This window comes from Centruroides vittatus, unplaced genomic scaffold, assembly GCF_030686945.1.
Source record: "Centruroides vittatus isolate TY-2023 unplaced genomic scaffold, ASM3068694v2 contig_2747, whole genome shotgun sequence".
In the NCBI taxonomy this organism is placed as follows: domain Eukaryota; kingdom Metazoa; phylum Arthropoda; class Arachnida; order Scorpiones; family Buthidae; genus Centruroides; species Centruroides vittatus.
The window spans coordinates 774111-788245 of record NW_027121750.1 but is presented as its reverse complement, the minus strand read 5'-3'; the positions used below and the strand labels follow the sequence as shown (position 1 = coordinate 788245).

Genomic DNA, 14135 nt, shown 5'->3' with positions numbered 1-14135 from the left:
CAGCAATTCTCATACCTTCAGGCAATTTAAATTCTTATATTAAGTTGACGTAACGCAATTTGTTGTTTTTTTTTTAACGTTTCTTTCATTCTTCTTTAATTAAACAAACGTAACGAACCACAATAGTAAGAAGTTACGAGGGATGCGTTACTGTAAAAGAGTGATTTTGGACGAGATCCAAGCGAAAAGTCGAACTGAAGTGTTAATAATCGAAATAAAAGCCCTAACGAGATGAAGAAATAAGGGGAAAAACGAGTAACTTTCAGAAAAAATGCATTCGTTACGATCAGCTGTATTTTTTGATTTATTATCGATCTTCTACCCTGGAAACAAACACTTACAACACACCCGGTTACGCAGATGTAACCGAATAACACCGTCTACGTGTTGATTTTTTTCGCGTAACGTCAGGCCGCGAAATTAACGCGTTTCCTACCATCTACATAAAACAATAGCTCGCCACTCGGTGTATTTAATCTTACGTCACACAGACTTTCGAAGTGCCCTTGGAGATTTTCAGAGCGTGACCTTTATCTGGTTCAACGACCGAAAAGGTGACAATTATCGAAATAAATCCGCCATTTTTTTTCCCCCAGTATCATACGACTTGAAAAATGCTATTCTTAAAATCCGCCCGCGCTTCGATCCCCTTCGACACACATTTTTAGCCTCTGACCTAAATAAAAAAGACAAGGGTTGAACGACTCCTGGACAACTTCCTGAACTAACTACAATTCGACACACTCAGCATACTTTCCGGCGTTACGCCGTTACGTTAAGAGTGACGAGCCATCTACAATTATCTTACATGTGCAGCGTTTCGAGGGGGTGTTCTCTTTTCCAGCCAGCACTAGACTTATTAGCTACAATACAAGTGTTAAAAAAGGGGTAACAATAGCCTAAGTTTACGCGACGAGAGAGGAAGTATGTATATACACTGCATACGGGTTCTGGATTTAAGCACGGGGCACATACCGAAACCTGACTCGAATCATCCGTTTGGCACTCCCAACACAAAACTGGTTCGTATGCAAATTTAAACCGTGCGTCAACTGGAGATTTCGGTAAAGGGGACGTAAGAGAAAACAAGATGCGTACTCACCGGGTCCTTGAAGGATGAAGAATATGAAGAAGGGCACACCGAGAACCAATATGAAGGTGTAGAGTACGAGAGCCGCACGTCGGACCTTCATGGTCAGAGTTGAATTAGGAAGAGTTCTTTGCTTGGAGTGACGATCGTGGCCATCCACACACCGCACATCCACATTCCGCACATCTCCCCGTTAACCTCTGTCTCGAATGAACCGCACGCTCGCACGTGTGAGCTCACACTGACGGGGGATGTCGATTAGTGACGTTGCTACAGCGCCGCCTGGTGATACTTTTCCCAATCTTTCTTTACCATTTATCGCGCGTTGTTCTCCTCGATCGCTCCTACTTTAAGGCTCGGTTTAACATCTTTTAACGCCCTAAAATAAGGAAAAAAGTAAAAGAAAATATTTAGTTTTTAAACCGGGAAAGTTTAATTATGTTTTTATTTAAAAATGAAATTCTTCTGTGACGTTAAACGGTGAATAACTACGTAGACGTGTGGAAGAGGTTCGAGCGAATTATGACTGCAGTGAGAGTTCGAAATGGCGATGAAAAATTAATAATATATGAGAGGAATGGTTGTGTAACTCGAACAAGGCACGAAATAGGAACGAACATTCTTTGTTTTTTTAAAAAAATTATCCCTTAAATCCCTGCAAAATTCGTCGAGTCTTGTTTCGTGGAGGGTGCACAGGAAGTGGGATTAACAGAAGAATCTAGAGAGTTGGGGTGATTCAGTATCATTCTAGATAACCAGAACGAATTTTGGGGGTGCACGGGGCTCAGCTGCACACCCCTTTTGGGGGGTTTCCCCGAGTAAAGCCTGGTAAAAAAATTCTGTAAGGCACATTGCAAGATTTTAGAGTGTGTGCAGAACGGAAACAATGTGTTTCTTGGGAGGAGAGAAGTCCACGTGGCACGATTTATTGACAGATAAATTCTGTTTGTCAGTCATCAGACTAACAAATTGACAGACAAACTGCAAAACACTTGTTGGATAAACCCAAAAAGAAGATTTGATGTGTTTATAACACAAACCAGGCATTTTCCCATTGTTTTAATTTCTATTTTTGTTTATAAATTCGCCAATTGAAAATGGGGGAGAGGAAAATGCTCGTGTTTGTATACGGCAACGCGACACGTGGATGATCTGCCTAGGGGGATGCCACAGTGAGGACTTTCTATAGGAAACTGGCCCAGGAAAACTTCACGTGGCCAGTCAGTTGGCAGGTGAGAACCCACGACCAGCCAGTTAGCCAGAAAATTCGCGTGTTAATTAAACACTACTTAATTAAATGGTGTGTGTCAGTCAGGAATTAACTCTTTAAATGTTCTGTTGTGCTGCTCGTTCGTACACTTATAAACGGTGTCCTTTATTTAGTATGGTGTGTGTGTGTGTACTGTATATATATAGATAGATAGATAGATACACTGTGTACTTTATTGGCTATTGTTTCCTATTAATGATACATTTAAAGAGAAAAACCTTTCAGTAATATGGAGGAGTAGCGTGCAAGCAGATCCACAACAAAGAAAAAAAATAAAGGAAAAAATACCCTATACTTTATATAAAGTAGGAGACTATTTATGGATCGATGAAACTTATCCATCGATCAGTTTTTTATATAAATAACTTTTATAGGACAAACCTCGATTATATAGGAGCTTAAACTGGTTCCTATATATAAATATATATTGAAACGTGCCCAATTTAGGAGGTTAAAGGAAAAGATAATGTATAATTAAAATGCTCAGATGCTTGAACCCTGCTCTACACCATTATAATCCATACACTTCGCTTGTTTGTACCGACAAGCGGACGGATCAAAGACAGTTTTCTTCATTCGAATCATTATAATGTGATGAAGTAGAGAAGAGGGAGGATGTTTGTATCTTGTAAGAGACATTTCCAGATGAAGCGAGATGAGTAGAAAAACACTAAGTGGGAGGAGAGTAGAAGAGAAAGTGAAAGGTCGTCATGACAACGTCATTTTACTTTCGTTTCTAGTTTCCGAGAATTAAGCCCGGATGTTATCTTCTGCACATTTTCGGTGTGGAACAGCGTGTCAAAAGATAATGTTTTTCACTGAATATACCTTTAAATATGCTCTTTTTAGGATAAAAATCACGATTTATTTCGTGATAAATGTTTAAAAAAGAACATAAATTTAGGAAATTTATCCATTATAAAGCCTCGAAAAGGGACGGATTTCGAACACTGAACGAACACTACTTTCTTGTCTCGTGTTATTGTCCAGGAAACCACGTGCTGCACTTCCTTCCGGAATTGACAATCCCGTTACACGCTTATCGCTTGTCCTTCTCGATAAATCTTTTTTCTTTTTGTCGACGTCACAAAGGCTCATTTTATATAAATTCGTTGGGAATATTTAAAAAAGTTTCGCGTTACACCAAGAGATAAAGTCAGCCCCCTTTATTTCTATACGAGTCTTTCGTGCTTATCTCCATTCTTAGCTCGGCTCCAGACGAGCGTGCAGGAGCAATAATCTGCTATTTATTATTCATTACTTGTTTATTAAATATTCTACTCTTATCCACGTTTTTAGGAGAGAACAAACTGGCAATTTCTTTTGAAAAATCTTAACAAAAGTTATTTCCTCCCGAGCATTTTCTCCTCCATTTGCATGCTTCCAAGTGACAAACAGCTTGAAGAACACCTCCAAAGCATCTTTCCTCGTTTATTTTATTTGTATCTTAATTATGAATATCGTTTCGAATGCTTCCAGGGAGAAAAAAAACTTTCAAAGTTTCCTCTAAACATTTTTAAATTTTAATATTTTAAAGTTCGAGTTTAAATATTTTATATGCATCCATATACATATTTTACATACAATTTCGTAACGTAAAAATTGTTTTTAAATTTATTTAATGTTGAGACTAGGGAAATGTTACAAGAAATTATAGGGAAATGCTACAGGAAAAATAAAGAATATTATAGAGAAAATATAGAAATGTAGGAAAAATAGGGAATATTGTAGGGAAAATAGAATAATGTTGTAAGGAAATAGAAAAACGTTGCAGGAAAAATAGGAAAATGTTGCAGAAAAATAGGGAATATTATAAGGCAAATAGGAAATATTATAGGGAAAATAGGGAATATTATAGAAAAAATAGAGAAATGTAGGAAAAATAGGGAAATGTAGGAAAAATAGGGAATATTGTAGGAAAAATAGAATAATGTTGCAGGGAAAGAAGGGAAATGTCGCAAGGAAAATAGGGAATATTATAGGGAAAATAGGAAAATGTTGTGGAAAAAATAAGCATATGTTGCAGAAAAAATAGGGAAATGTAGGGAAAAAAGAAAATGCAAATTTTAATTTAATTTATATTTTTAACAAGAAAAATTCAAATTTATTCTTCCAGTGAAACTTAAAACTTTTTAATGAAATTGTAGGTGATGAAGGATAAAGAATGGAACGAAAATTTTGCTGTTTTAAATGTATAAGAGAGTAAAAAAATAGAAAAATTCTTGTAAAAAATTGATAATTAGTACGTATAATTACCTTTAAAATTAGTTTTTATGTCTTCCGTAAACGTTAAAAGATAAAAATTAAGTCAAAATGATAGAGAAATGTCGAAGTGAAACGTGGAGAAGAAAATGCCTCGGGATGTTCTTCACGTTTTTCTTAATTAAAGACAAGCCTCTGGTGAGGAAATTACATCAAAAACAATTAAATTCCTGCTCTCTTGTTAAGAAAAAAAGCAAACAGAATAAAAGAAAAGAAGCTAAATTGATGCAAAGGAGCAATTATGCTAATGAGTTTCCGCTGTGATTTTGGATAAATCTTGTTAATTCTTCTCAATCAAATGATTTAGAAATCTGCGAGAGTGGAAGAAATAAATAAATATTACATTCGAAATATCTTAAACGGTAATTCTAATGCAGTAAAACCTGTGAACAACGGCCACAGAGGAGGAATTTCAGAAAACCCGTCAACAACGGCCGAAAGAATCATCTAGAAAATCGAAAGGATAACCAAAATAATAGATTAAAGTGCGTTAATCAATTTTATAAGCCGTGTTCACTCCTTACTCTCCGACAGATCGAGTGGATGCTGGATAAACGAGAAGATCGACTCGCTCCGCATCCCGCTTTGTTCTTCTAGCAGAAGTCACATGACCGGATAGAAATTTTTTCATCACCTCTCTCTATCCCGTTCTTGTAATCTAAATCATTTAAATTCCTCTTACAATTTGCCAAAATTACAAAATAATTACTTGTTTACGTGTGAGGATGAAGAGTGAAAAATGAAGGATGGAAGATGGAGAGTGAAGGATGAAGGATGGAAGATGGAGAGTGAAGGACGAAGGATGGAGGATGGAGAGTGAAGAATGACGAATGGAAGATGGAGAGTTAAGGATGGAAAATCGAGGGTGGAGAGTGAAGGATGAAGGATGGAGGATGGAGAGTGAAGAATGGAGGATGGAAGATGGAGAGTGAAGGATAAAGGCTGGAGGATGGAGAGTGAAGGATGAAGGCTGGAGGATGGAGAGTGAAAGATGAAAGATGGAGGATGAAGAATGGAGAGTGAAGGATGGAGGATGGAGAGGGAAAATGAAGGATAAAGGATTTGTTTATACGAAACTCGAATTAAGAGGTTAGAATTTGTTGATTTATGCAAAAGATTACGTTGATAAAACGAGAAAAATTAAACAATTCTTTGCATTTATTTCGAAATAAACGACATTAAAAAAAACCACTAATTGTCATTTAATTTCGGATATTTAATCTCGTTTTTAATTAAATTCTTAATGCTAATTTTCTTTAAACTTCTGCAAATTTCACTCGAAAATAAAACATAAAAAACACGAATTTTTACTTAATTCTACATTCATTTAAAAGGAAAATAAAATACAAGATAAACTGAATGAAGAAAGGAAAAGAAAGATGCAAGAACAAGTTTACAAAAAACAATTTAATCCGGGATTTAAATATGTAAATTCTAAAAATAAAGTAAAAATTAAATAAATAAAGAAATTTGTTTATTTACTTTCAGGGAGAGAAAAAAGGAAATTTTGCAAGTTTAAACTGGTAAATTGAGTAGAAGAAGAAGAACAAAAGGAGGAAAAGTCACTCCAGAAGAAAGATCAGGAAGATAAAGATCAGAAAATGTTCGATTTAGAATGTAATAAAATTATAAAACCGAAAGAATATTCGTAAATAAAATTAATTAATTAAATTAATTAAAGTTTTTATTTAAGATAATTTAAGAAGCTCGTGGAGAGAAGAAAATCCTCGATTTTTATCTTCCAAATATGAGAGATTTTAATGAGAATTTTGAGGAAAAAATTGTAGAAAAAAAAAGAAGATAGAAATTTTAAAATGAGAAAGGAAAACGATAATAAAAATTGATTTCTTTTTCTAACAATCCGGAGTTAAAAGAATAGAAATAAACGTCCATAAAAGATAACAAGGAACATAAAAATGAGGAAAAGTAAAAATTTAAAAACAGAAATTATAATAAAACAAAAAAAATTAACTTAAATGTCTAAAAATGGACCGTTTTGATGAAGAAAAATATATTAAAATGCAAATTATTTAAGTTAAAAAGACAATTTTTTGTGGAGAAAAATTCATTAAATCCGACAATATCTAATTGTCTGCATCAGGATCCATCGGAATTGCACTCCTGAAAATCCATCCATTGTTTCTATTATTGTTGTATAGTTTATTATTGGATGGAGGATGGAGAATGATGGACGGAGGATGAAGAATAAACAGTGGAGAATAGAGAGTTGAGGATGAAGATTTGAGGATGAAAGGTTAAGGATAAAGAACGAAAGATGGAGAGTGTAGAATAAACAATGGAGGATAGATAGAAAGTGAAGGATGAACAATGGAGAATAGAGGATTAACGAATGGAAAGTGTAGGATAAAGGATGGTAAATGAAGGATAGAAAGCGAAGAATGAAGGATTAAAAATGGAGGATAGAGAGTGAAGGACGAAAAATGAAGAATACAGAATGTAGTATGGAGTATGGAGGATGCAATTTTGTTTAAAAGATATGCAAATTATTAAGTTTCTTCTTTTCCTTGAGGTTTATATCACTTATCTTAGAATTAAATCGTACAAAAGTTCAGAAATTTACCTATTCCACACGAAAAACATTTAATTACACACCCGGAAACATATAATTAAAGTAACATAAGTAATAGAATTACTTAGAGAAGCTTCTCCATCTTCCAAATTAATTTAATTTTTATGTTTTTAAATGGACTTATCTCCTTTACTTTTTTGCGGAAAAGTTTTATTACGTCAAAAATGAGATCTTTACCAATGCAAATTTGATAAAAATGTATTCGCATTTGTTCAAAAGTTTCGAGATAAATCACGAAAAATAAAACGATTTGGAGGAAATTCAAATTTCTTATCGACATTTATCTAAATGCAGTTTTTAAATTCAATTTTTTCTTTCTCTAAACATTCATAATTACTTGTCCAGGAAGAATAATTTCATCATTCGAAAAGAAATTATTAGAAAAAAAAAGTTGAAATTCCGTCCAGGAATTTTATATATTTTATTGAGGATAGTCTACCTCTACGTGTCTTCCTATTTAAATGATGATGCTAACATCATAAATAAAAAGGAGTTAACTTAATAAGTAAATAATTAGATGGCAAAAAGGTTCTTCTAGGGGAAAACGAGCTAGCAAACCAATGATACAGTTCATACGAAACGGAACATTTCTTATGTTTGCTTCCATAACCATTCCACTTAGAAGTCCATCCTCCACTCTTCATCATTTATAAAAGGATGAAGGGCGTAGAAGCATCCTTCTATCCTCCTTCTACCCCCTTCTCCTTTATTCTCCATAGTGCAGAAGCATCCTTCTATCCTCTGTCAAAGGATGATAAAGGATAAACGGTGGAGGACGGAGTGTGGAGAGTGCAAGATGGAGGATGAAAGATAGATTATTTAAGATGGAGTATGGAGAGTGAAGAGTAAAGTAAGAAGGGTGGAGGATGGAGTTTTCTTTAAAATAAAATATGCAAATTAGTAAATTAAATTAAGCAATTAAGTGACTAAATTAAGTGGTTAAAGGGTGCTCCTATACCTTTCAACTGCTTAATTACATCCTTCTAAATGTAAATAAATTGAATGTACTATATAGTACAGTACGTGTATACGAAATAAGGAATTAATTTACGAGAAAAAAAAACTGTAATGTAAATTAATTAAAGACAATTCGAAAAAAAGAGCAATTTTCAATCGTAAAATTTATTTTTCGGATCGTAAAAACCGTCCTTCAAACGTCACAATTCAACCCTCTTAATTAAGAAACGACTGTCTGTGTGTATGTCCGACAATAAAAGGGATTTTAGCGACCTTGAAACGTCTAGGAATGCATAAAAATTTCGGGTTTTTTTCTGTATGTATGGATGATTGTCTGGAGGGACGCGATTTTGTTCACCTTCGAAGAGGGTGAACAAAATCACGTACCCTTTGTCGAAAATTTCTGAAATTTTGCAGGGAGGTATGTGTATTAGATCTCTTGACGCCATTAAATTTTGGATGTTAAAGGTCGAAGGGGTGGAGAGTTAGAGTGGATCGTGTGTCGTATCCCGAGTGGGGTCGGGCTTAATGACGACTTTACTCGTTATCATCGTTTACAATTTTTTTTAATATAAAACGTATTTCTACCCTCAAAATTAAACCTTTTGCCATTTTATAATAAATTAATAGTATAAAACATTTAAAAAACTAAAATCTGATAAAAGATGGCGCCATATACAATTTTCACTTTTTTACTGGGAAAGATAAGCAACTCGTTGCTCGATTTTTTTCGTACTCGAAACACGTGTAAACTCTTTGCTTTAGAGAAAAAAAGCATTAACGATTCGAGATATTTTCTGTATCGGATGACACGTCAATCAATGAAGTCACGTGTTTAACTTCTCCCTCCGTTTTTTTTGTACTCTCTTCTACAGATTTAGTAACTATGGATAGAGGGTGAAGAATGAAGGATAGAAAACGAAGGATGGAGTAGGAAGAATGAAGGATAGAGTATGGATGAATATTGAAGGATAAAGAACGAAGAATAGGAGATGAAAGATGAAAGTAAAAGACGAAGGATGAAGTATGGATGAATATTGAAGGATGAAGGACAGAAGAATAGGAGATGAAGGATGGAAAGATAAAGACGAAGGATGAAGTATGGAGATAGGAAGAATGAAGGATAAAGTATGGATGAAGATTGAAGGATGGAGGACGAAGAATAGGAGATAAAGGATGGAAGATGAAAGACAAAGGATGAAGTATGGATGAATATTGAAGGATAAAGAACGAAGAATAGGAGATGAAAGATGAAAGACGAAAGACGAAGGATGAAGAATAGATGAATATTGAAGGATGAAGGACAAAGAATAGGAGATGAAGGATGAAAGATGAAAGATGAAGGATGAAGTATGGAGTAGGAAGAATGAAGGATAGAGTATGAATGAAGATTGAAGGATGGAGAATGAAGGATGGAATATGATGGATAGAAGATGAAGTATGAAAGATGGCGTATGGAGTAGGAGAATGAAGCATAGAGTTTGGACGGAGAATGAAAGATAGAGGATAAATTTCGTACGATTTATGTGCACTAAGAAGCGAAAATAGATATATACAAGAGTGTCAACAAGATAATAAAGTGAGGAGGGGGAGGATGTCGTTAATCATAAATCTGGAAGGGGAATAGGTGACAAATGTGTTTGTCGTCTTGCATATCTAAATCCTAGTATATAGGGGAAGCTTACTCGTTAAGGAAGTTGTGCCTGGAGACATTTATAAATCACAAACTGAGTTTCCAGGAGACTAAGTACAGGTATATAGCGTATGAATCGTATGGCCCTATAACTAGTGGACACTTATTCTCTCCTTATCCCACATAATAATAAACTACACTAATTAAAAATTAAGTTGATCTAGAAGAAATTGGACAATAAAAAAGTAAAAGTCGCCTTTATCTTGTGTCCAGAAGGAGAAAGAAGAGCAACAATCAAGTGAAACGAAAAGAAAGGAAGTAAACTCAAATGAAATGTGAGGCAATTATTAAGAGGAAAATGAAATGACTGTTAGAGGTTGCAGCAATTACTTCCATTTGATGAGGATTCTCCTAGCAAATATACACAATAGAGCATTACAAAAAGGCTTTTCTTTGATAGAAAACCCTATAGAAACCTATAATTAACAATTAATGCTCTGAAAATTATTATTTTGATAATTAATAATATATTTTTTCCTCTTTCTGGACACTTAATACACGCGATAATCCGTTTCTCATAGCAAAAGTGTTAAAGATTTATGGATGCTCTCGAGTAAAGAGTGGATCTGTTTAACTTATTCTGATCCAGAAAATGGATTGCTGTGTAAGGAAAATAAGGCTGAGAAAAATTTATCTGATGTTGAAAGTAGATTTATACGAAGAGCGAAGATTTGGATGAGGTTCAAATTAAACAAGAGCCAAATTATTTATAGATACTTAACTACTCTAACTATCCTTGGAAAAAGGTTAAAATCCTAGCAAATTTATCTTTTATTCTACAAATTTGTGGATATTTTCGAAGAATTACTACCATTAGGGAACTTTAGGGTTAATTTTTAGGTAATTGCTATTATTAGAAATTTTGAGAACTGACTTTTGGGGAAAATTTTGGGGAATTCCTATTATTGAGGATTTCAGGGCTGTTTTGGGGGGGGAATTCCTATTATTAGGGATTTTTATGAAGTAATTTTCAAGGAATTTTATCGAATTTTGGATAAGAAGAACTGAGTTGAGTGAAATAGTTTTATCTAATAGTAAAGGAATTTTTTTTTTAATGAAGTTCGCAAAAAATCTAGTTTACGCAAGATTTTTGAACGTGCAAAATATATCTTTTAAGACATTTCTAAAATTAGAACAATTGACTTTTTCACAAATATTTAAAATAACGATGAAACATACTTTTATTCTTTTTTGTTTGATCTTCATACCGTACAGCTCTATTTTTTTTTATATTTTAAATATGTCTAATAACTGAAATCTGTATTTATAAATTTGATTCAAGATTATCTCACAATGCAAAAACATGAATATAAACAGATATTACAATTACATTCAACATTAGAAATTTATTGAAATTAAAGTCAATTTTCCTTTCTTTCTATTCTTCTCTTCCACTTTCAACATTATTTCAGAGGATGTTCAGAAATACAAATCACGAATCTTTATTTTCCTGTGTTCTTTCTTCCTTTGTCTACAGCTCCATCTTCGTTTCTCTCAGCTTTTCCTCCGCTTCTTCTCAGTTCCGTCTTCCTTTCCTCCACAGTTTCTTCTCAGTTCCTTCGCATTTTCTTCTCAGTTCCTTGGCATTTTCTTCTCAGTTCCTTCGCCTTTCCTTCTCGGTTCCTTCGCATTTTCTTCTCGGTTCCTTCGCATTTTCTTCTCGGTTCCTTCGCATTTTCTTCTCGGTTCCTTCTCATTTTCTTCTCAGTTCCTTTGCATTTTCTTCTCAGTTCCTTTGCCTTTCCTTCTCGGTTCCTTCGCATTTTCTTCTCAGTTCCTTTGCCTTTCCTTCTCAGTTCCTTTGCATTTTCTTCTCAGTTTCTTTGCCTTTCCTTCTCAGTTCCTTCTCATTTTCTTCTCAGTTCCTTCTCAGTTCCTTCGCATTTCCTTCACAGCTCTTTCTCCACTTCTTCGCATTTCCTTCTCAGTTTCTTTCCATTACTTTGCAGCTCTTTCTTCGTTCCTTTGCAGTTTCTTCTCGTTAATCAACAATTATTATTTTTAGATCATTTAAAGAAGATCTTTAGGGAATATGTGAGGAAAATTTAGGAAATAGACGGTATTTGAAAACTTTAGGGGATAATTATTCGTTCGAATTAAATACGAGAGAATGCTTTAAAGATTCAACATTCTCAAAGATGCACTGAATTTTTAATGCAGTTTCCAATTAAATAATGCTTAACTATTGTAAAATATTTAATCTATAAAATAAGTTTCTTTCGATTTTATCAAATTAGTTAACAATAAACAACATCACCCAATCAATTCTTCGTCTTTGAATCACAAAGGAAAATTCAAAAGTATAAATTTGGCCTCGAGAAAAGAATTTACTTTAATAAACTCACGAGAGATACCATCAAAAGAATTCCCAAATCCTCTTACGCACGTTCAACGAAAGATTAGAGACGAATCCTTTGTTTTCTGATAATCTAATGACTAAAATTAATTCTAATTCGTGTATTAAGTTACTCGTGTGATAACATTTTGCCAATTAAATTTCTCCTTCTTGGATGCACTATGAATTTCTGAATGATGTCAAACAAACACTTACCCTCTATAATTATCTGTCACCGATATTGTCGCCTGTAAATCATTAGAGATTCAAACGTTTTATAATATCATCTCATTTATTATTTAAATTTGTAAGGAGCAGAACTGGAATATTTTACATTTCGATTGTTAATTTTAAAAATAATCATTTGAATAATTCAATTAAATTATTAATAAACATTTCTTTGGAGTAAAATACGCAATTCTTTGCTAATATACTCGAAAGACGAATTAGTCTCTATGTCATTTGAGTCAACGACAACGACGAGTACCCGGACGACAACGAAGAGTACCCGGACGACAACGAAGAGTACCTGGACGACAACGAAGAGTACCTGGACGACAACGAAGAGTACCTGGACGACAACGAAGAGTACCTGGACGACAACGAAGAGTACCTGGACGACAACGACGAGTACCTGGACGACAACGACGAGTACCTGGACGACAACGACGAGTACCTGGACGACAATGATTAACTCCTGAGCAATAACGATGAATACTTGAATAAAATTACTCATCTTACCAGAATGCTTTAGAAAAGTTTATACTTATTCTCTTTTTACTCTCTCCATACTAGCTGACATTTTTGTCTTTTTGGGGTTTTTCTTTCAATAAAAAAAGACCATTTCATCTGGTCGTTTTTTTTCATCCTGTCAAGCGAACAGACATCTGTTGGATACAGAATAAGCTCCTGTTTTACGCATTTTTCCCTGTAGAATGTTTTTTTCCTTCCTTAATTTCCAGAGGACATTCTATACCCTGACATCCCCAGAGAAGAAATTCCACTTTGTCATTCACTTTTTATTCCAAAGCAGGAAATTATTCTATCGCATTAAAATCAAGAGAGGAAATACTTTAAATTAGTGATTTAAATTCTACACACCTGTTTCCAAAAAAAAAATAAAATAAAATTAGCGAAGACTCCATTCACTGCATCGTTTTCTTCTTCGTGATTAAACATTTTTAATACATTAAATATTAAATTGATCAAATCATTAGATGCTACTTTAAGCTCAGTTTGAAACGAGAATAAATTACAAATCTACATTTAATATAAAATTAAATATGAACGATATCTCAGGTGGAATTCTAAAGAATTTCAAAGTGGAATAAAAACGTGGGCATGCAACACGTGGGTCGTGGGTGATTATACCGAGAAGGACATTTATGAAAAACTGGCCCCTAAAATTACACGTAAAATTCCCTAAAATTTTCCTAAAATACCGAGAAAATCCCGTGTGACCACCCGTGCGCTAAATGAGGATGGAAATGAAATCTTTACTGCTCTGTTTAATTCAATTTAATTAATTTTTCTGTAAGAGAATTGTCTGAACAAAACTGTAGAATGAAAATAAAGTATAATCTTTGTTTTCATTCTCTGTATTATACAGAATGCGAATCTAAAAATACAGCTTTGCAATGCAGAAAGACAAACATGTTAATTTTATTTCCTCCTTTTAATCAACGTTTATTGGCAAACTTTACCCAATTTTCTTTTTTTGTAACAAAAAATAAATCATTTTTAAACTTCATTAACTTTCTAATAATACAATTAAGACCTTAAAATTGTTATTATTTAATTACAAAGTTTACATCCTCACTATTCGTCTTTATCGACAAAATCAGAAGAGAGAGGAGGGAATTAAATCATTATCCAATTTAATTAATTCCAATTAAATAAATGATTTAAATTAAAACTGGTTTATATTAATTAACATTA

The 14135-nt window shown here is 33.7% G+C and overlaps 1 protein-coding gene across 2 annotated transcripts in view; it reads right to left on the bottom strand.

Annotated features, from left to right (window-relative positions):
* LOC136971995 (alpha-1,3-mannosyl-glycoprotein 4-beta-N-acetylglucosaminyltransferase B-like) overlaps positions 1 to 14135 on the bottom strand; it is a 98607-nt gene that overhangs the window by 26399 nt on the left and 58073 nt on the right. For both annotated transcript variants that reach the window (XM_067266531.1, XM_067266532.1), the window contains one exon: positions 1103 to 1469. In XM_067266531.1, coding sequence (XP_067122632.1) covers positions 1103 to 1193 — 91 coding nt within the window. In that variant the 5' untranslated portion in view covers positions 1194 to 1469. The remainder of the gene's footprint in view (positions 1 to 1102; positions 1470 to 14135) is intronic.